Consider the following 21,769-nt stretch of genomic DNA (forward strand, 5'->3'; position numbering starts at 1 on the left):
GAAAACTCGGGCGTCATAGTGAGTAGAGGATCAGAAACAATCGTGCGAGACAAGGGCCAAGAATTAAGAATGCGCACTTAGATCGATTAGTCCCAAACTAGCGCCGTCACAGTGCATTACAAGTGGTTGGCAAGAGCCTGTCGTTGGCTGCATCTCGAGATTTTAAGCGCCCAGAGACTCGAACCCCAGGCGCCTCTTCAGGGTCCTCGTGTCGGTGACTGGTCCCGGGGGCCGTTGGTGGCATTAGGTGCAGTGTTCCTAATTTAATCGGCCAGTCAGACGCTATAGCACAGAATGCCCAGGCCTCTAATAGGCGCCGGGGGTTCAATATTGTCCCCATGATGATGATGGTGGTAGTGAGTTGTTTAACCACTAGACTGACAATCTGTGGTGGAGGTAACAGATCTGGAGTAAAAGCATCAAAGTCCCCTGTTTTCCTGCATTCGTTGAATCTTGAATATCTTGAACCTCTTCTGCGACGCTTAACCTCCTTATTCAGACGCTATATCGACCGTCGCAGTAACAATAAGAAACAGCCCCGGTCTCAGCCTTGGCACCCCCCCGCGAAACACTACACATCTCCAACCAAAGGAGCCTAGAGAGTGCCCCCCGACGCCAATTGTCTCATCCCAACCACGAAACCCGCTGCGATTCTCCTCTGTAACGTTTCAACTTCCGCTGGCAACTTCGTAGCATCTCGGCATCCACATCTTCCGTACCCGATCTGGCAACTCGATACCTCCTTGTACCCGTTTAAACAGATCCCCAGCGCATCAGATTTCGGATCACGGTTCCTACTATAGCCTTGATATTCTTGGCCGAGCCTGTCGACTTTTGCAACGAAAAAAAAATTCACTTTATGAACCTGGTCCTTCCTGCGATCTCATCCGAACCTTTCTTCATCTCTCTTTTCTCGGGTCGCTATTGTTTGTTACTCAGCGTCCTCGCCAACATTCCCTAAACCCCTCCCCGGGCTTCTCAGCCACGACTTTCGCTTCATCTCGCTGCTGGATCAGTCTCTTATTCTGTTTTACTATTTTTAAGGGTTTTTGGATAATTTACTCGATATCTCACTCTCTCTATCGAGCGTAAATCCTCTATAGTCCTGTCGCCGGCCGACCTTGACTTTTCTTTCTTAATTAACACTCGACACATACCGCAACGATGGGTTCACATATCGGATTCCTCGAATTAATAAAGAAGCAGTTTACCGCCAGTAAACTCTTCTTCCACTTTCTTTTCTGGACTTTTCACTGGGGTATTTTTGCCTATGGTTGGTAAGTTTGAAAGACTCATCATGCACAAACAAGCTCATGGTTCATAACTGACTGATATGATATAGGTGGAAGCAAGCCGCAGATGCCAGACTGGCAGGTCTCAACACACTCAAATTCTCAGTATGGATCTCACGAGGTGCTGGTCTAGTTCTTAGCGTCGATTGTATGCTTATCCTGCTCCCTGTATGCCGAACCATCATGCGTTGGGTCCGACCCAAGATTCGATTCATTCCACTCGACGAGAATCTCTGGATGCATCGCCAACTCGCCTATTCCATCCTTCTCTTCACCTGCCTTCACACAGGCGCCCACTACGTCAACTTCTATAACGTCGAGTTGACTCAGATTCGACCTGTCTTGGCTCTTCAGATTCACTATGCTCAGCCTGGTGGAATCACTGGTCATGTCATGCTTCTCTGCATGTTGCTGATGTATACGACCGCTCACGCTCGCATCCGCCAGCAGTCATTCGAGACGTTCTGGTATACCCACCATCTCTTCATCCCGTTCTTCCTCGGTCTTTACACCCATACCGTTGGATGTTTCGTGCGCGACACACCTGAGGCCATCTCACCATTCGCGGGTGACGAGTTCTGGGAGCACTGTATTGGTTATCTTGGATGGCGATGGGAGCTCTGGACCGGTGGTTTCTACCTTCTTGAGCGTCTGTGGCGTGAGGTTCGTGCTCGACGTGAGACCAAGATCACCCGAGTTGTTCGCCATCCTTATGATGTGGTTGAGATCCAGTTCAACAAGCCTTCCTTCAAGTACAAGGCTGGTCAGTGGCTCTTCCTCCAGGTACCCGGGCTCTCCAAGTACCAGTGGCACCCTTTTACCATCACTTCGTGCCCCTTTGACCCTTATGTGTCTGTCCACGTTCGCCAAGTTGGTGACTTCACTCGAGAGTTGGGTGATGCGCTCGGTGCTGGTGCTGCCCAGGCTAAGCTCTACGACGATGTTGACCCTATGGGTATGTACGAGGTTGCCCTTCAGAACGGTGATCAGATGCCAGCCCTCCGAATCGACGGCCCTTACGGTGCCCCTGCCGAAGATGTATTTGAGAACGAAATCGCTGTGCTTATCGGTACCGGTATTGGTGTCACTCCTTGGGCCTCTATCCTCAAGAACATCTGGCATCTCCGCAACTCGCCCAACCCTCCCCGCCGACTTCGACGTGTCGAGTTTATCTGGGTGTGCAAGGATACTGGTTCATTTGAGTGGTTCCAGACTCTCCTGTCATCTCTAGAAGAGCAATCTAACGAAGCGGCACGCATGCCTGGAAGCTCGGGCGTCGAGTTCCTCAAGATTCACACCTATCTCACACAGAAGCTGGATATCGACACTGCTCAAAACATCGTACTCAACAGTGTCGGCGCTCAGATGGATCCCCTCACAGAACTACAATCACGAACAAACTTTGGTCGCCCTGATTTCCCTCGTCTGTTTACTACCATGCGAAACGGTATCTTGGACCGAACATACCTGAACGGTCTAGAGTCTCATATTAGGACGACAGTTGGTGTTTACTTCTGTGGTCCATCATCAGCCGGTATGTCATAACCCCCAACATCCATCCACCTTGAGACAAGGCTAACTATGTCTATAGCTCGTGATATCAAGACGGCTTGTAAAGCAGCCACAGTTCCTGATGTGGAGTTCCGATTCTGGAAGGAACACTTCTAAGCTCGCGATCGTTTTGAATAGCTTCTTCTTAATTTCAGGATACCATCAAATACAATTTATTTGCATACACCACCAGATAGCCTGAACGCTTAATCATCTAGCGGTTTTGAAACTTCTAAAATCAAGAAACTTGACCCCTTGTATAAAATTTGCCTTGTTACCCATAAAGGGGCCTCAAATGCTCTCCTGTGTGATCAGCGTCTCTCGTGTGTGAGGGTGAATGACCAATGTATCATCAATCGAAAGTGTCACACACGGATCAGTTTGTGCCGTGGAGGGCGGCGATAATAGCACCTATATGAACATATATGACAGGGCTATGTTTCATGGTATCATCCTTGGGCATAATGTGTGATGGTATATATAGCTAGCCAGTATCAAAATTCAGCCTATGATATGCAACCCTATAGCTTAGCAACTATCCAATAGCTACCATGTTGCTACCTTAGTATACGTAGAATTGTTGTGTAAGTGGTAGGGTTTCTGCAGGCGCTGCCACACAAACCTCACCATCAGCCTCAACCGTATAACTCTCTGGATCAACACGCATCTTGGGCCTTAGATCGTTGTGGCGCATATCACTCTTGCCTATATTTCTGCAACCCTTTACTGCCTCAATGCGACTGCGTAGACCATATGAAGCGATAGCTCCTGTCTCGATGGACGCTGAGGAGACGAAGAGAATGCTCGTAGAGGCGCAGTGTGGCGAAAACATCGGACGAGCAATGATGGGCTGAACTGTTGGTATGGAAGCGTTGGGATCACCCTGATACATAGTTAGTACCTCATCAAGTTGCAGATTTCAGAGCTGGAAGAGAGTAACATACCATCTGAGCATATGCGATATGCCCGCCCTTGAGGACATGGCTGGGCTTGGTGCCAAACCACGCAGGATCCCAAAGAACAAGATCAGCAAACTTTCCAACCTCAATGCTTCCAATGACATGTCCAAAGCCCTGAGCAATAGCTGGGTTAATAGTATACTTGCTGACATAGCGTTTTACACGCGCATTATCAGCCCCTGTGCCCTCATCCTCCGGCAACCAACCCCTCTGCACCTTATTTTTATGCGCAGTATTCCATGTTCTTAAAACGACCTCTCCGCAACGGCCCATAGCCTGCGAGTCAGAGCTCATCATGCTGATAGCGCCTTTGTCGTGTAATACATCCTCAGCAGCAATGGTTTCAGCACGAATACGGCTCTCCGCGAAGGCTACATCCTCTGGGATATTCTTGGACAAGTGATGGCAGACCATAAGCATATCGAGATGCTCATCGAGAGTATTGCGTGTGAATGGTCTTGTAGGGTTGGTCGATGATGGCAGAACATTTTGATGCTCTACCACGGAGATGATATCCGGAGCATGGCCACCTCCTGCACCCTCTGTGTGATAAGTATGAATTGTGCGGTTCTTGAAAGCAGCGATCGTAGATTCGACAAAGCCAGACTCGTTAAGCGTGTCAGTGTGAATAAGACATTGAATATCGAATTCATCACAGACACTGAGACAAGCGTCAATAGCAGCAGGAGTGCAACCCCAGTCCTCATGAAGCTTGAGGCCACAAGCACCAGCATTGACCTGATCGCGCAGACCCTCAGGAGAACTATCATTACCTTTGCCAGTAATACCAATATTGATAGGAAGCTGATCGCACGCCTGCAACATTTGACGCATGTAATGAGCACCAGGCGTACAAGTAGTTGCGTTCGTTCCAGCACTGTAACCACTGTCAGCCTCGAAGATAACACGATCAATGCACATTGGACAAACCTTGGGCCGGTACCACCGCCAAGCATGGTGGTTACACCAGATGCAAGAGCTTCGGGTACTTGCTGAGGGCAGATAAAGTGAATATGCGTGTCGATAGCGCCCGCGGTCACAATCTTTCCTTCACCTGCTACGACATCCGTGCAGCTTCCGACGACCATGCCCTCTGTTACGCCGTCCATAACATCTGGGTTGCCTGCTTTGCCGATGCCAACGATCATGCCCTCTTTGACTCCGATATCTGCCTTATAGATACCCGTCCAGTCCACGATGAGAGCATTAGTCACCACAAGATCGAGGGTTTCGGCATCATGTCGTCCAGTTGCTTGGCCCATTCCCTCACGCAGTGTCTTACCACCACCGAATTTACACTCATCACCGTAGACAGTTTCGTCGCGCTCAACCTTGATCCAGAGATCTGTGCTGCCGAGTCGAACGAGGTCTCCAGTGGTAGGGCCAAACATAGTCGCATATGACGCATGATCCATCTGAAAAACATCAATATGAGCCATGTCGCCGGCAGGGTCTGGCTTGTGGGCATATCCAGCTTCTTGTAATCGAGCGACGATTTCGTCGGCGCGTGAGAGGTCAACAACTCCAGACGCAAGATTGTTACCACCGCGGATAACACGGTTGCCTCCGATCTCAACGAGGGTAACAGTCTTGGTATCTCCGGGCTCGAATCGTACTGACGTTCCAGCGGGAATATCAAGTCGATATCCATAAGCACGAATACGGTCGAACTCAAGCTGCGGGTTGGTCTCGATGAAATGATAATGAGATCCAACTTGAATAGGCCTATCACCTGTACTCGTTACCTGAAGGCGAATTCTCTTTCTTCCCTCATTGAGGGTAATTTTCTTGGTCTTGACAGGAACAACAGCACCAGGCTGCTTATCGAGTTGATACTCTTCAGTCGCCGCCATAGGAAAGACACTGTTGTCTGGCACAGGGAGAAAGCTTCCGTATAGAGCTCTCCTCAAATCTCCATCGTCTGAGCTGATGGGATTATGGACTGTGACGAGGTATGTTCCTGATGGAAAGGTACCTTCGACCTGAATCTCATGAAGAGTCGTGCAGACTGAGGGCAAGACGTGACGACGACCTAGCATCGTGGCGCCTAGGGCCATCAGGTCAGAGACCGTGTGATTTCCATCTCTGATGAGCTCATGCAGGTTATTGGCGATGAGGGCCTGAATTCATAGTGTTAGTTAAAGTAAGGTAAGTCCCTGATTTGACGCATATTTCTCATATGGAGTCGATATCATTCATACTCACCACAGCTTCAGAATGGTTCAGCTTGACTCCTCTCGCCAATCGTCTCTGAGCAAGCAATCCCAGCTGCGAGATGACTAGTTTGTCGATCTACAAAGTATGTTAGAGCTCTTTCATGTGCTATTCTCATTGTACTGCCTGCAACAACCCTGCAAAAGCAATGTCTCCAACCAACGGCATGACTCCGCAGACTGGGTCTATTAGCCTTGGCGGATAAAGACGCACCTCTTTGGGTACCAGATGCATGTTTGCGAAGATAGACTCTTTTTTCTGGTTACTTATCAAGAGATTAAAGAATCCAAAGAGTGAGAGTGTGAGGAGGGGCCAAAAGTGTATAGTCAGTCAGGTAAGGTAGCTATCTCGGCACGGAATAGCCGCATCAAGAGTAGCCTGATATTTTTACCTACAACGGGACGGGCTGGGTTCTCTAGCAGCCTAGCTACAGTTACGGTGCCTCCCCCACTGTAACTTGAGATAACGGGCTTCCTGGGGTTGGCTTCACTGATAAGTAGAGGCCGATCGATTGGTCACTCAGTTGCGCCCGTTGTTGGCATGGCTTTTACATCATTCAATTCAACTCTTCTCAGTTGATTATTGGCTCTCGACTTGTTGATTGTGTAAACCTTTATACATAGTCGATAACGCTTCAGCACAAAAAGTATCATTGGCTTGTAGCTTCGGAGTCAATTGAGTTGGATGCTCAATGCGTCTGCAATCTCTTCATGTCGCTCCGGTTTCTCTTCTTCATCTTAACTATTCAGAGAGTAAATAACGACTTGTGGTATCCCGATTCTAGGTAACATTAACTCATCGCCTGAACTCCAATCATTTACCATCCAACGCCTTCTGCACGAATCAGGTCTACCATGACAGTAGAAGAATCATACCTAGGGACCAGACCTAGGGGGACTCGGCCAGATAGAATTTCTAATCCTCCTCCACTTCCTCATCCCATTGCTCCTTTTCTTTGTTCATCAGTTCGCTCATATCTGCCGGCTTGAAAATCGAACTCTCCGGATCTGTAATTCTCGGAACCTTGCGTAGGCTCTCGTCATCAAATACTGATCCTATTGTATCAATCCATCGCTTTCGTCGCTCCATCAGCGTCTTCGTAAGATCGCCAATGCCCGGGCGAGCGGTACCCGCAGCGCCGCCCACAAAGTGACTGCCGCCACCTGCACCTCCGGGACGCTTTGTCTTCTTGCTCTTGCCCATCGTGCGTGTGCGCTTCAGGTACGCAGCTTGTACTTGGCCGTCGAGATCCTCGAGGATGGTCTGATATTCCTGGTACGCCATACGCTCTCGTACCAGGTCCGTGAGACGAGCCTTGCGCGCACCGTTGATCAGCATCTGCTCCTTGAGGCGGTTTTGCAAGAGTCTTAATCTTGCTGCGACCTCGTCGTCAAAATGGCCGTCGTACTCTGCTTCGAATCCATCGAGAGGCAGAAACCCAATATGTCGCAGTTCCTGCTTGATGCGTTCATCAACCTGTGAGTATTCTAATTTTGGATGCGAAGCTTTCTTCCAGGCCTCCGTTGACGATTCGGGCATAAAAGCTGCGGGCTGCTGATTCGGTTTGTCATCAGAGGATACAGGCTTGTCTTCGACGTCTGCGTCACCATTCATGGTGATGTCTCCATTAGTGGTTCCGTTTGTTGTAGGCTTGTCGTCTGCGGATTGCACGCGGGCCTCAGGCCGAAGAGTTTGCATCAAACGGGTCAACCAGGGGCCTACTGAAAGCTTGTCTGTCTCTCCGACATCGTCGTCCATATTGTCTATGCTTCCTCGTGGCTGGTTCGGAGGGAGTTTATCTCGCCCTTGTTGTGGTGTATCGATCGACATCGCGCCGTCCTCCTCAGCCCATATCTCTGTATAGTGTCTCTTGCCACGCTTCGGCATTACAAATGGTGTCACACGGTCCCCCCGTTCTCGTAGAAAAGCTAGATCCTCTTCGGAAAATGGTCTGAAGAACGGCTCCACGTATGTCGAGAACGTAGAGAAGTTGATCTGACTGTTGGGCTTTGCATTGCTAAAATCCTTGTCGGGAGGATCGCCAGCAATAAGGTCGGCAAGATCTGATGGCGGATATGTTGCAACTGAGTAGATCTCTTTGCGCTCTTCATCGGGCATTCCAGGATAGGTCGCTCGAATTTCGTAAATGGTGGGGTCGGGAAAGGTGGAAGGATCTTCGCCGAATGTCATAGCTTGGGGCTGTTCGCGACGAGGAGGCGCACCCTCGTCTTCAGAGCTTGACTCTTCTTCGTCTCCTTCTTTCTCTTCGGTCTTGGCCTTCTTGTCAACATCCATGGCCGATGGCGAGCCAGCATGTGTAGGCGACAAGGGCGAACTTGGATCGCGGTCGTGTTTACGGTTTTTCGAGTCTCGCATTGGTGACGAACGTTCTATTAGGAAGTTAGTTCGGAACCCAATGTTTAGGTAATTAATTGCCAGTGCCAGCAACTGACAACCTCTATAGCCAGACGGCTGCCTCAGGCTAAACACATATATCATGAAAATACATACCGACATTGCCTTCCTGCGGCGCAAGTGAATCGGGCTTCTTTCTTTTATGTTTGGGTCGTTTTCCTTCTTGTTCACCGTCGCGATTGCTATAATCTTCGGATGGCCGCTTCTTGCGCTCATCTGCCAAGTGCCTCATCCCGCGATCGTAAAACGTCGAGCGCTTTTCCATGATATTGGATAAGCTTTTGAGTCGTTCAATCATGCCATCGAGGCTCTTGGAATCTGGAATGGTCGCATTTGAGGCGGATTGGTCGACGATATCATCGTAGGTAAGATTGCGAAAAAGAATGACTCTCGTGTTAAGATAGTCAGGATCGTAAAACTCCTGTGGTGGTAGACTAGCTGTCGCGACTGGAGCAGGCGTGGTGTTGCGGCTCTGCTTTGGCATGGCCGAGTTCTTCTTGCCCGTCCCCTTCTGACTCGCCCCTGGAGGCATGACCGCGGGTGTTTGAGAGTATAAATGAGCGTGGACAGTATGCGCTTGATTGGGAGTTTAGTTGCGCGTGATTTATCAGATAAGATCGAAAGTTGAGTGGAAGATTTTGATGATTATTGCGACAAGGGAACAACAACAGAACTGTAACGACACGGCTCCAAAGCACGCGATCCTATTAAAGTGCGTCACGGTACAGGTTGGGCGTCGGTACGTACCTGCCCCTTGATGTTCTCAGCTGAGGGGAAACAGCCCGATGCCGATGAGGAAGGACCCTTGCACTTGAAGAGCAAACACGGAATATGTTTAATTCCGTTCCTTTCAAGAGCTATCAGAAGCAAGTAATTAAATGCCATCCTCAATCGTGAAGTCTTCTGGTATCTACAAGTCACTGTTGCTAACGACTCTACTCCTGACCCTAGGTAGGTAGTTTTCAATTATTGAGTAGAACACATACTGAGATCACCCAACGACGCGACGGCTCATTAACACTAACATGGTGACGACTCTTGAAGACACATAAGTAAATACTAACTTTACCTACCAAGACTCGGAACTCAAAGGCACCATGTATTTCGGGGGCTTTGAAACCAAGTCAACTGTATTCTTGCAGCAATTTGTTCTAACGACCAAAATCGCGTTGTTCGTCCTGGATTCGATACGGGTAAATCATGCATAAATCGAGCAATGACTCGCTGTGCAAGCTTTCTATAGGTGCAAATGAGTTGCACGTTCTTCGATAGCTCTTCTTACTAGCAACAAACCAGAAGAAGGCCCTCAACTTCGCTCAAAACTTGGTATTTAGAAAACATCCTAAGTTAACGGTGCTCCTGTTACTGTCAACAAACACCAATGCTGGTAGCATCAGCTTCGCCTATGAAAAATTGATTCCTCTGGAAAGGATATATGAGAAATTAGTTCGAACCAGAGCATGATAATTATTGTCATTACTTGCCAGAACGATTGATTCTTGTTCTTACTTAGATCCCGCGACGTGGCCATTGCAGCTGAGAACTCCCGCACAGTTCAATTGGCTTTTCTTGATTGCAACACAAAATCTCTTGAATCTCATTCCAAGTGCCTGGGTTCTCTTAATTATCCGTACGTCAGTGTCGATGGCCACATGTGGTTGGCTACCATCGTCTGATTGGTCGTTGCGATTCTCTTTTGGAACGACCCGACTAATACGAAAACACCAAGCATGTCTACTCTTTGCAAGTAACAGTTTACCATGTACAATACTTTTGTTTCTTTCACCTGTTAAAGATGTTTGCTCTTCGAGTGAAGAGTCAATAAAGCAATGCCTTGTTCATTGTGAGATTCAACCTCTGTCATCACCACAGCCCACGCTCGAGAAGCCTCGTTGTCCTCGGCTCGTCAGGCCCATGATCGTCAACTATGCTCAGTTGAAACCGCTTGCTAACTATATACCCCACTCACACGCCACGAGCAAGAGCAACTGCTCATAGCGAACGAAGGATGGCACATGTTTGCCGCCGCCGCAGCCTTGCAAGACCCTTGAAGCTCTATCAACTCTGAACATGTGCTTCAGCTATTGGCTCCCACCTCCATCACCCATCTTATAGCTCATGCCTAGAGTGAGCCCTGGCGGCGGGGTTATGATGGCTATCTGGTGGGGTTGAGCAGATCAACAGGGACCTCCATACACATGAGCAAGTAGATTCGCGTTGAGCACATCGTGTGCGAGGCGTCTGAGCTGCCGACTATGTACAATGACCGTTGTACCGAGACAGTGTACCCGAATTGGTTTCGAGCCAGGTCTCCTTGATTGCCAACTCGCGTGCCTCGACCTATATATCCTTGGCTCGCCGTGTCCTTGTTGCTCGATTTTTCATCCGTCTTCAACTTGATCGTGTGAACAGCTTTCAACACTGCTTCAATAGCTCCCTTCTTTCAGCACTCATTCTCTCACCATACAATGAGAGAGTATCATGGCTTCTCATGTAAGTCTGCATCGCGTCCCCAACTCTAATGCCTACTAATCGACATGCCAGGGTGGTAACATGTTGTCCTTGGCTAACGCTCAGTCTCTTCTGGCCGGCATCGTTGCTACTGCTCTCAGCACGCTCTGCCTCACCTCAATTTTCTCCAGCAAGAGCCAGGACGAAAGCCCAGGCTTGATCAAATCCTTTTTCCTTTTTTTCTACTCCTCCTTCATCAAACCCCACCAGGGCGGTAAAAAGGGCAATCAACAAGATGCCCTTGAGAGCTTCTACAAGAAGCAAGCCGGGGCTTATGATGCTACCCGAAAGGTCCTCCTCCGTGGACGTGAGGACATGCTGGCCCTTGTTGCCGCGCAGATCCAGGCAAAGCTGACGGATGATGCGCCTAAGAATGGCAACAAGAATAAGCGAATCTGGGTTGATGTGAGCTGCTGACAACCATGTTGTTGCAACAAATGACTGATATGTTATACAGATTGGCGGTGGCACTGGCTTCAACATCGAGGCCATGGGTGCATTCGTCGATGTCCCTACCTTCTTCTCGAGCGTATACCTCGTCGACTTCTCCCCTTCTCTCTGCGAAGTGGCACGAAAGCGATTTGAACGCCTTGGCTGGAAGAATGTCAAGGTTGTCTGTGAGGACGCTCGCAAGTTCCGTCTTGAGGATTATGAATCTGGGATGCCTTCAAAGCCAATTCCTCCTCGTTCCCCTGCTCTGAGCTATTTTGACAAGCCTCGCCCCGACTTTGGTGGAGCGGACTTGATCACCATGTCTTACAGTTTGTCCATGATTGTAAGTGACGGTGCATCGTATTGAGGTCACACGCTGATATCCGGTGATAGCCCGACTACTACTCAGTCATTGACTCTGTGATTTCTCTTCTCTCGCCCCAGGGCATCGTGGGGGTGATTGACTTCTATGTCCAGAACCAGGTTGATTTTGCCTTCCGAAACTACACTGGTGGTCTTGTCGACCGTCACGTCAACTTCTTGTCCCGAAGCTTTTGGCGCTCTTGGTTCGATCTTGACCGGGTTGGTCTTGAGCCCAGTCGCCGAGACTACCTCGAGTACAAGTTTGGTACTGTTCTCAACGTCAACACTCGCAACAAGGGCCTGGGAGCTATCCCCTACTACATCTGGCTCGGATGCCACAAGAAGCCTTTCTCGTCGTCTAGTCTTCCCCACGAGATTGTTGAACGCATTGACGCCCTGGTCACAGAGTCCCCTTATCTGTACCCCGCCAACCACGGAGATGCCCTGACTCGAGCCGTTGAAAGGTCTGCTCCTGAGATTCGATCTAAGGCGTTCCTCACTGCAGTTCAGAATCTGTCTTCCAACCTCCCTCTCCCCTCGTTCTTCTACCAGAATCACCATTGGCGCATCTACTATGATGAGCAACTCCCCAAGCACACTCAGTTCAAGGACGAGTACATCTACGCCTTCACCTGGGAGGATACTCGTGTTGATGAGCGTCTCTTGAAGCTTGGTGCTGACGACAAGGTCCTGGCCATTACTTCTGCTGGTGACAACATTCTCTCGTATCTCCTTCAAAGCCCTGCCCGTGTTCATGCTGTCGACTTGAACCCCACCCAGAACCACTTGCTTGAACTCAAGGCTGCTTCTTACACTGCCCTCCCGTATGAGGATTTCTGGAAGATTTTTGGAGATGGGAAGCACCCTCACTTCCGTGAGTTGCTCATCACCAAACTGTCTCCTCATCTTTCTGGTCGCGCATTCCAGTACTGGCTCAAGAACGTCCATGTCTTCCAGAATAGCAGTGGTTACGGCTTATACGATACCGGAGGTTCTCGCCACGCTATCCGTGTCTTCCGTTGGATTGCACGAATCTTTGGTCTGCAGAAGGCTGTGAAGCAGCTCCTTGAGGCGAAGACTCTGAATGAGCAGCGAGAGATCTGGCGACGAAAGATCCGCCCCGCTCTTCTCTCTAAGCTTGTCTGTAACTTGGTTGTCTCTCAGGAGAGCTTCCTCTGGGCTGCTCTTGGTGTTCCTAAGAACCAGCTGGCCATGATTGAGGCTGATCACGCCGAGTCGGACCTCGTGAAGGGCCCCAAGCCTGCCGCCAAGAACACTCGCTCTCATGCTATCTGGCATTACATGGTCAACACTCTTGACCCTGTCGCTGAGGAGACTCACATAGCTGCTGATAACCCTTACTACTATGTTTGCATGGATGGCAAGTTCTCTCCCAAGTGCCACCCTGATTATCTCAGCCCCAAGGCCCACGCCAAGCTCTCTCGCCCTAATGCTCTTGATGGTCTTCGGATTCACACTGATGAGCTCGAGGAGGTTATTGCACGCATCACCCCTGGTACTCTGACTGTTGCCGTCGTCATGGATAGCATGGACTGGTTCGACACCGGATCTCGAGCCGCCGCTGCCCAGATCACTAAGCTCAACCGAGCTTTGGCTATGGGTGGTCGTGTTCTGCTCCGTTCTTCGGCCTTGACCCCATGGTACATCAAAGAGTTTGAGGCTCATGGTTTCTCACCCAAGCGACATGGTGCTCGTCTCGATGGAGCCTGTATTGACCGTGTCAACATGTATGCTAGTTGCTGGATTTGCACCAAGTCGGAGAACTTGCCCCCTCCCACCCCCGAGATGGATCGTGCTGGAGGCTCTGAGATTACTTCTTTGACTATCTAACTCGGACAGCTGGATTGGACTGAGATAAGGATTTTATATTGTGAGAATTAGTACAGAACAGAATAGCGAGCTTGGACAATAAAAATTGATATTGCGCAGCTTCTTCTTAGCCTTCATCCTGCTAAGACTCTGAAAGCTTTGGCAAAGCCTAGAAATTTCACAAGCCAAAACGCGTTGGAAACCAGAAGCCAGAATTTTAGTTCCGGAAGTAAAGTAGAAGAGCTGTCTTAAATGAAATTGACGCAATCTTCGTTAGCTCAAAGGAAATTTTTCTATACAGGTGTCTGCAGTCACAAATCTGCGCGACAAGTAGTACTATCAACAGCATCCTTCATACCTTACACACGCCAAACAACGCTCAGCCAGTTTATGCCTTCCACACTCGTCGGACAGCCTCGGTGATACCAACATCGTTAGTCTCGAACTCGTACAGACCAACTCCAACGAGGACAGTCGCAATGTTGAGGAGCCAGTTGAAGATCTTTCGGAGGCCGGGGTAGGTCCTTGAGGGAATGTAGTCGATGACGACCTGCTGGAAGCCCATGTGGGAGTGGAGGAGGAGAACACTGCAGAGGATGGCGTCGAGAGTTGGGTTGAGAGATCCAGCGGCGAAGGGAGCGACGGTCAAGGGGACGAGACCGGCGGCGAGGAGGCGCTCGAAGGCCCAGTGGTAAGAGCCGTGGGCAGCGTTGGGCTCGGGGATGGGAGCAGGGTCGTTGACTAGAGTATTTGTTAGCTATCGATATTCATATCATGTGAAGCCGGTCAAGTTGCGATTCGGCTTTTGGATGTGTTCGTACCACCACCCTCGATGCGCTCTGAGAATACGTTAGCATATGGTCCTTATAATAGAGGCACTGGTACGCACGAGGTCCGGGAGGGAGAATAGCAGATCGTCGAGCAGTGTTGTGGAAAGCAGCGACGCCCTTAAGCTGAGATCGGATGCTAGGCATAGGCATGAAAGTGCTTCGGGTCGCGGGGACAGCGGCCAATCGAGAAGCCATAGCGGTCTGCCTAAGCAGAGAGGAACGCGCAATTGAGGCCATTTTGAAGCGTTGAGTGATCTATTCTTGGTGATGTTGTCGCGGCGCTCAATTGGTGGCTGCTTCGAAGGGCGTCAGTGGATCAGAGGAAGAATTGGATTGATGATGTCGACTTGACCTGGATCAATCAATTCGAACTGGCCCCGGAACTGGATGTCCTACCATTGCCGAGGATCTCGAATTACCTCTTTCGTGATTGGTTCAAGGCGTCCCGAAGGTTTCCCTGTGGTGTGGATCCCTCTACCTGTCACGGAGCCAATAGCGCTGTTTCGTCAGTGTCATCTGTGATTGGCCAACATTTGAAGATTCTATCCGACGTCGCTTGGATTTTTTTGGGTGGGCTAACAGCTTCGAGCCATGATGCCCAGATTTGTTTGAGTTGGAGAAGAGTTGGTTGCTGAAGACGATTTCGTTCTTTGCCATCCCAATTATTTCAACTGAGAAATTGCTCAATCCGACCACCATGGCGATCCATGCCATCGTCTCGAAACTCGCTCCCTCACGAACAACCATATATCCGAGATGCCTTAATGCACAACGGTCTCTCCAAGTTCGAAACATCGCGACGACGTACCTCAAGAAAGTTGCAGAAGGCGAGGAGAGATGGAAAGAGAGGGCAGAGAAGATTCAGAAAGGCGAGATCCCACACACATGGGATGTTCTCCAGGAACGAGGATATATCAAGGATGTGGCAGGGTATGCGACACTACCCATGATGCTCAACTCGACTATATATCTAACTTATACATCAGATCCCCCGAGAAGATCAAGGAAATTATGCGAGTCAGGAGGATAGGCTCCTACGTCGGTATCGATCCCACCGCCGACTCGATGCACGTCGGTCACTTGCTACCGCTGATGCCCATGTTCTGGATGTGGTTCCACGGTTATCCTGCTGTCACCTTGATCGGTGGCTCAACTGCCCGTATTGGTGATCCTACCGACCGACTCGAGAGCCGAGCGATTCTTTCCAATTCCGATATTTCCAAGAACATCACAAAGATCCACGTCCAATTGACGAGGTTATGGCAAAATGTCCACATCTTAAAACAGAAGTACGGATATGAGCCGGACTGGGCTGCCACACATCGCTTGTTGAACAACAACATGTGGCTAGGGAACCTTACTCTTTATGATTTTGCCAAAAGGATAGCCAGGCACACAAGAATCGGACCTATGCTGGCTAGAGATACGTGAGTTACCCTCTATCCAGAAACTGCGATTCAGAGTGCTAACAAAGACTTATAGTGTTAAGCGAAAGATGACTGAGGGAGACGGCATGTCCCTTGGCGAGTTTATGTATCCCCTTCTTCAAGGGTGGGATTTCTGGCACATGTACAACAAACTTGGCGTTCAGATGCAGATTGGAGGCTCAGATCAGTACGGCAACATCACTGCTGGAATCGAGGCCCTCAAGACCATTCGCGAGACTGAAGAGGCGCCTCACCTGAAGATGCCTTCGACTTGGGACCATGAACCCGTTGGTTTCACCGTGCCGTTATTAACAGACTCTGCCGGCAACAAGTTTGGTAAAAGTGCTGGCAATGCTATATGGCTGGATGAGTTCAAAACATCAGCATTCGACTTGTACGGTTACTTTGTGAGAAGGTCTGACGAGGAGATTGAGAATTTGCTCAAGATGTTCACTTTTATTCCTTTAGAGAATATCTCGAAGCTAATGGAGGAGCACCGAGCGGCACCCCAGGAGCGAAAGGCTCAGCACACCCTGGCGTTTGAAGTTGTTTCACTTATTCACGGAGCTCAGAAGGCTGTTGAGGAGGCCATGCAACACGAGTTTCGATTTGGTACCAAGCTACCTAAGGGTATTGTTAGTGAGCCTACTCCAGACACTGGCATCGTCACTCCCAACAATGCCCCAAGAAGCGATATCAAACTCCCTCGCTCCATCATGAACTCCTCACCAGCAAAGATTCTCCACGCTGTCGGTCTCGCATCCAGCAGCAGTGAGGGTCAGCGTCTGCTCTCTGCACAAGGCGCCTATATCGCCGCGCAGCCTGGTCAGAAGAGGGGACTCGTCCCTGGCAATCTGTCCTGGACTCCCATGAAGGCTTGGTTCCCCGAGGAGACTTCCAAGTTCCTCATCGACGACCGCATGCTCATCATGCGCAAGGGCAAGCACAACGTCCGAATCGTCGAGCTCATCAGCGATGAGGAGTGGAAGAAGAGCGGCCAGATCTACCCTGGCCAGCCCGGTACCGGTCTCCTGCGCAGAATGAAGGAGGAGTTGAAGAAAGACGCTGAGGCGAAGGGTAGACCAATATCAGACAGGGAGCTTACTGAAATTGCCTCGAGGAAGAAAAACCAATTGAGGGTTGCCAATAACTCGGATATTGAGCTGCCCAATAAGCACGATGTGCGTGAGAGGCGGGCTCAACTGTCATGGGATAGGAGAAGCAAATGAGGGGCTGCCTGTACAAAGTCGGCATATGTTTGCCGTGTAACATAGCACTGTAGTATATTGTAACCTCCATGATACCATAGATATGATGTAAAATGTTAAATGATGGGTATAGAAGTTTGAAACTGGGTCTATCTATAAAAGACTGCCAAGTCCCCCTTTGGAACCGGCAACTTCTTGAGTTTCTCCATAATTTCACTGTCCGTCATGTTCTGCTCTGTGATGATTTGGTCAAAGTGGTGACAGCCATCTGTATACTTCTGCAGTGGATCTCCTCCTGGGACAGGGCGACTTTGGCCAGATGCTAAGGCGGCAAGGTATTGTTTAGAGACGACGAATTTGTGAACGCGGTATATGCAACCCTTTATGACGCCGAACTGGACGAATCTACGAACGTCAACAAAGCGAAGGACTTCGAAACCTGTGTCTTGATGCCCCTTGAGCCATTCCATGACGGATTTTCCTGGGGCAAAGGTGGACATGAGTTTGATAAGATGATAGTTGCTCACGAGGCCGCGTCCGTGTGATACATATGCAGCACATTCATCGACCATCCCGTCAACATTTCGGATAAAGTCGTGGATCCCAGGCCGTGGAGCGTAGCATGCCGTGAAAAAGAACATGTCAAGAAGTAGAATAGTGTCGTAGTAGAGGAGATGGCGGAGCGCGGTTTTTGCTAACTCAAGAGAGACAGAAGCAGCGTGAGCGATACGTCGAACATCAGAAACACCGTCGATGTGAGATATGACTTTCTGGAGGGTGAGATCCCAGGTCGGATCCATAATGTCAGAGAATTTGGCCTTTGGGACAGGGACATGCCAGCCTCGAACTCGAGGGGGATCCATGTGGTGAGGGAAGAGCTTCATGTTGATAGTGTTTGCCTCGTCTGTGAAGTGATTAGTATCGAGTCCGTTCCAATGACAAAGTTAGCTTACCAACTGGAATCATGCACTCTCCGTAATTGTCCAAATCCTCCTTGACGATCTCAAGCAAACTATCAATCGGTCTCCTCCCAGAGCCTTTTGTCTCTGCATTTTGACTCAAATACTCATTCTGTTTTTCCATCTCAGAAAAGGTCGAGGCTAGACCACGAACGACGCGCTCATAAGGAACATGGTCAACATCACAGTCGAGCACGAGGCCGAAGTTGAAGATGAACTCATTTCGAAGATACTTGGTGTGAGGAATAACAACCGGGTATCCTAGTACGGTGTACTTCCCATCTGGCGTGTTGATAGTGAGATAGCGGTTGCAGAAGGCTTGTCTAGGAATGATGTACTCATGGAGTACGTCGAAGTCGATGAGAGGGGGTTTGGTTGAGCCTTCGACGGCGGTTATGCAGCCTGCGGGAGACTGTGCGACAATCTTGGGGCCTGAAATATTGTTAGAAAAGATATACGACCTCATTGGTATGTAAGTATTTACCCTCTTGGGGGAAGAATCTGGCGTAAAAGATGCCTTGAATCATAATGAACTTGGGGTCATTATCTGGTATTGAACAGAGATGTTGATATTGACTCTGACCATTTGCCGGGGTATATATATATGTAATAAATGGTGTCCTTATTCTAGGCGATGCATCTCATTCCATTTTTTTCAATGATTTGAGCGCATCTTATTGAAGCCTTCAGATAAGAGTTGAAGATGGTTTGGTAAGGCTAAGTAAGGCATGTTCACAGCTCGACTCAATTGAGACCAAGACCAACGCCCCACGCCAGTTGGTTACCCTGTATCAACCCAAGACCCTCGTAAAAAGTATAGAGTGAGTGAGTGGTGTGTTCGTTATTGAACGTCAAGATGAGTATACTAGAGTGAGATCTCCTGCCAAAGTCTTTTCTTCATCATCTAACTAATCTCGTTGTTTCGGAACTTTGCGCTGTTTAAGCCTTTTTGAACAAACGGAACCGAATACCTGCGAGAGTGAGAGATGGGTGCTTGAATCATGAGTTTGTATGCAGCCTAAAGCCACAGGTGTCCCCCATAAGGCACAAAGGAGGTATGAGAAGGGGAATAATTTCAACAAATGACGTCCGCCTCTTCGGTTAAAGGAGGTTGAGATGAGGTCTAGTCCGTAGCTCCCGGAGATGATGTTGACTTGGCTGTGATTACTGGAATCTGGCTACAGAAGACGATGGACGTTGGTGGAATAAGTTGATATGTGTTCATCTGCTTGAGAGAGAATTATTCTAGAGAAACAAACGATCCCGTCTCATAAAAGGCTTTTCATAAGTACAACTCAGATGCAAACAAAGTCTCTATTTAGAGAATATTTCTTTTTTTAACTTCTCCGAATCCTGCCTTCATTCTATTTGATAATTATCCACAGCGCGTCATTGGCAGTAAAAGTTGCCCCACGTCACTACCCGACTGACAATACCACCTGAGTCCAGGCTGCCTACGCCTACGCCTGCATCTGCAGTTGATCCAATCGAGTAACTCAGCACTTACCGTCTGGGACTGGGCCTTGACGTTTAGTCTAGTCTACCCTCCACTTCTTCTCAAGGCCTCGCTCAATTTACCTGCTTTCAACTTCGCCTGCAACCTCGTCTTAGCTTCGAGACTACACTTTCCTTCCCAACATCCCCAGGTAATAGGTTATACCTATTTGGCAATAACAGCATATCTGGACACAGCTCTCACGATCGCTCATAATCTACTTCTGTACTCAAGAGCTCCCTCCCCGCTCTTGTTTCCATCCTCAACCCCCCGCTATCGCTACTCAACCCCCTCGTTGCGCCGCGCCACGCCACGCCATATCGCCAGTCTTCACAATGGCCGACAACCCCGAGCCGAGCGCTGACTCTCAGATCACCTTCAAGGTGAAGACTTCCTCGGACAGCACGCACAGCATCACTATCAACGATACAGCAACTGTCCTCGACCTCAAGACTAAGCTTGCTGGAGAGGACTTTGAGAACATTCCCGTTGAACGACAGCGTCTAATCTACTCTGGCCGAGTAATGAAGAATGACGATGCCCTGAGCACATACAAGATTAAGCACAACAATACAATCCACATGGTCAAGAGCGCTGCCAGCAATCAGCAGCCCAACCAAACTCCCGCCGCCAATACCTCCACATCGACTCCCGCCCCGACCAACATGGCTTCAGGCACGGCCAACCAGCCTTTTGCCAACTTGACTGGTGCTCGATATGCTGGATTTGGGAATGGACTTCCTGGGCTTGATATGTTCGGGCCCGACGGTGGTGTACGTATGATGCCCTGTGGATCTCGACTGTCGCTGACACATACTTCTAGATGGGCGCTCCAATGGATGAGGCACGAATTCAACGACTCATGTCCGATCCCAACGTTCAACAATCTATGAACGAAGCCCTTAACAACCCCGATTTTATCAATATGCTAATCGATTCGAACCCTATGCTTCGAAATCTTCCCAACGCCCGAGAAATCATCACATCACCATTCATGCGACAGATGATGAGCAGCCCCGAGATGATGAGCCAGGCTATGCGTATGCAGCGAAGCATGCAAGGAGGAGAGGCTGGAGCTTTCCCAGCTCCTGGTGCTACCGATACCACACCCCAGGGCGCAGCCAGCGGAGGAAATACGCAAGGTCAACAAGGCCAGGCAAACCCTTTCGCTAACCCACTTCTCTCAGGCATGTTGGGACGCCAACAGGGAGGCGCCCCTGACATGGCTCAGCTGATGCAGCACCTCGAGGGACTTGTCGGTCAGGGACAGACAGCGGCGGGACAGACGGGACAGACTGGCACAGGCAACACACCCAGCCAAGGAGCGACGGACAGTTCGGCTGGTGCGCAGACTTCTGGAACAACGCCTAGCCAAGGTGGTACACAGCAGGGCTCAACCACTAGCCCACCTCCCGCGAACCCTTTCGCTGCGCTCTTCCCTCCTCCGGGAGCTGGCGCACAGCCCAACAACCCTTTTGGCATGAACCCCGAGATGATGCAGCAGATGATGCAAATGCTTGGTGGTGGTGGATTGGACTCGGCTCCTGCGGCTCCTGCGGCTCCTGCTGATAACCGACCTCCGGAAGAGCGCTACGCTGAGCAATTGCGCCAGCTTAATGATATGGGTTTCTTTGACTTTGACCGCAATGTCGCGGCCCTGCGTCGAAGTGGTGGAAGTGTTCAGGGTGCCATTGAGCAATTGCTTAGCGGACCTTGAGCTACAGATCCAGCGCGGAGAGTCTGGGGATTAGAATCCAATGGTTGCCCACTTCAGTTGGGAGGGGCATTCGAGTCAGGACTGCGAGACAAGCCGAGCAACACAGGTTGATTGGGGAGATATCCTCTAGGTGAAGCATGGTGTGGTCATAAATATCAGGTTTGGAACAGAGAGTAGTTCGAGCTTCGATTACAGCCTGTTTTAATGTGATTTGTAATTAGTCATGACTCTGATTATAGCTGAACTCATGAGGCTGGAGTGCTAATAGGGACATCATCAACGTTGATGTAATAATCCATTATTGGTGTATGTACTCCGTATCCGTAGTCCACTATCGATCAATTAACTAAAAAGTAGGGGCCGATCGCCGGGGGAAGATGCCTCGGCTCATGGATCTCTTCCCCGCGTAACCCCAGACTCTGGCTGCGACAAGGTAACCGACGTCAGCTATTAAATCTGTTCTTTTTCTTTTTCTTTTTCTTTTCCCTTTTGCGACATCTCTAATTTCTCCTCCATTTGTTACGTAAACTATATATTGTGGTTTCTGAGTCAACTCTTGATCACAT

The 21,769-nt window shown here is 49.6% G+C and overlaps 8 protein-coding genes across 10 annotated transcripts; 4 read left to right on the plus strand and 4 right to left on the minus strand.

Annotated features, from left to right (window-relative positions):
* The first annotated feature begins 354 nt into the window (after positions 1-354).
* Positions 355-3,101, plus strand: FVEG_00444 (NADPH oxidase). The gene is made up of 3 exons (XM_018886916.1): positions 355-1,277; positions 1,343-2,826; positions 2,884-3,101. The coding sequence occupies exons 1-3, from the start codon at positions 1,165-1,167 to the stop codon at positions 2,958-2,960; spliced, it is 1,674 nt and encodes a 557-aa protein (XP_018742574.1). The 5' UTR covers positions 355-1,164; the 3' UTR covers positions 2,961-3,101.
* Positions 3,102-3,193: 92 nt separating this feature from the next.
* Positions 3,194-6,382, minus strand: FVEG_00443 (urease). Of its 3 annotated transcripts, XM_018886913.1 has the most exons (5): positions 6,230-6,382; positions 6,008-6,094; positions 4,733-5,922; positions 3,788-4,679; positions 3,194-3,726 (listed from the first exon to the last, which is right to left on the minus strand). In XM_018886913.1, exons 1-5 carry the CDS (start codon positions 6,248-6,250, stop codon positions 3,406-3,408), a joined length of 2,511 nt encoding a protein of 836 aa, XP_018742571.1. In that variant the 5' UTR covers positions 6,251-6,382; the 3' UTR covers positions 3,194-3,405. The 3 variants fall into 3 exon arrangements, with proteins under 3 accessions (XP_018742571.1, XP_018742572.1, XP_018742573.1); XM_018886914.1 differs by having other exon boundaries at positions 6,008-6,382; XM_018886915.1 differs by lacking the exons at positions 6,008-6,094; positions 6,230-6,382 and having other exon boundaries at positions 4,733-5,964.
* A 175-nt stretch (positions 6,383-6,557) lies between these two features.
* Positions 6,558-9,203, minus strand: FVEG_00442 (hypothetical protein). Its single transcript, XM_018886912.1, has 2 exons — positions 8,528-9,203; positions 6,558-8,406 (listed from the first exon to the last, which is right to left on the minus strand). The coding sequence occupies exons 1-2, from the start codon at positions 8,961-8,963 to the stop codon at positions 6,932-6,934; spliced, it is 1,911 nt and encodes a 636-aa protein (XP_018742570.1). The 5' UTR covers positions 8,964-9,203; the 3' UTR covers positions 6,558-6,931.
* Positions 9,204-10,350: 1,147 nt separating this feature from the next.
* FVEG_00441 (hypothetical protein) lies at positions 10,351-13,739 on the plus strand. The gene is made up of 4 exons (XM_018886911.1): positions 10,351-10,924; positions 10,976-11,347; positions 11,400-11,717; positions 11,768-13,739. The coding sequence occupies exons 1-4, from the start codon at positions 10,913-10,915 to the stop codon at positions 13,586-13,588; spliced, it is 2,523 nt and encodes an 840-aa protein (XP_018742569.1). The 5' UTR covers positions 10,351-10,912; the 3' UTR covers positions 13,589-13,739.
* FVEG_00440 (succinate dehydrogenase (ubiquinone) membrane anchor subunit) lies at positions 13,496-14,791 on the minus strand. The gene is made up of 3 exons (XM_018886910.1): positions 14,457-14,791; positions 14,389-14,406; positions 13,496-14,308 (listed from the first exon to the last, which is right to left on the minus strand). Exons 1-3 carry the CDS (start codon positions 14,632-14,634, stop codon positions 13,956-13,958), a joined length of 549 nt encoding a protein of 182 aa, XP_018742568.1. The 5' UTR covers positions 14,635-14,791; the 3' UTR covers positions 13,496-13,955.
* Positions 14,792-14,957: 166 nt separating this feature from the next.
* On the plus strand, positions 14,958-17,251 carry FVEG_00439 (tyrosyl-tRNA synthetase). Its single transcript, XM_018886909.1, has 3 exons — positions 14,958-15,327; positions 15,384-15,824; positions 15,880-17,251. The coding sequence occupies exons 1-3, from the start codon at positions 15,095-15,097 to the stop codon at positions 17,051-17,053; spliced, it is 1,848 nt and encodes a 615-aa protein (XP_018742567.1). The 5' UTR covers positions 14,958-15,094; the 3' UTR covers positions 17,054-17,251.
* On the minus strand, positions 16,350-19,340 carry FVEG_00438 (hypothetical protein). Its single transcript, XM_018886908.1, has 3 exons — positions 18,476-19,340; positions 17,986-18,423; positions 16,350-17,936 (listed from the first exon to the last, which is right to left on the minus strand). Exons 1-3 carry the CDS (start codon positions 18,516-18,518, stop codon positions 17,182-17,184), a joined length of 1,236 nt encoding a protein of 411 aa, XP_018742566.1. The 5' UTR covers positions 18,519-19,340; the 3' UTR covers positions 16,350-17,181.
* A 481-nt stretch (positions 19,341-19,821) lies between these two features.
* Positions 19,822-21,203, plus strand: FVEG_00437 (hypothetical protein; the record flags this gene model as incomplete). The annotated part of the gene is made up of 2 exons (XM_018886907.1): positions 19,822-20,259; positions 20,310-21,203. 2 exons carry the CDS (start codon positions 19,822-19,824, stop codon positions 21,201-21,203), a joined length of 1,332 nt encoding a protein of 443 aa, XP_018742565.1.
* Positions 21,204-21,769: the final 566 nt, after the last annotated feature.

Source organism: Fusarium verticillioides, chromosome 1, assembly GCF_000149555.1.
Source record: "Fusarium verticillioides 7600 chromosome 1, whole genome shotgun sequence".
Lineage (NCBI taxonomy): Eukaryota > Fungi > Ascomycota > Sordariomycetes > Hypocreales > Nectriaceae > Fusarium > Fusarium verticillioides.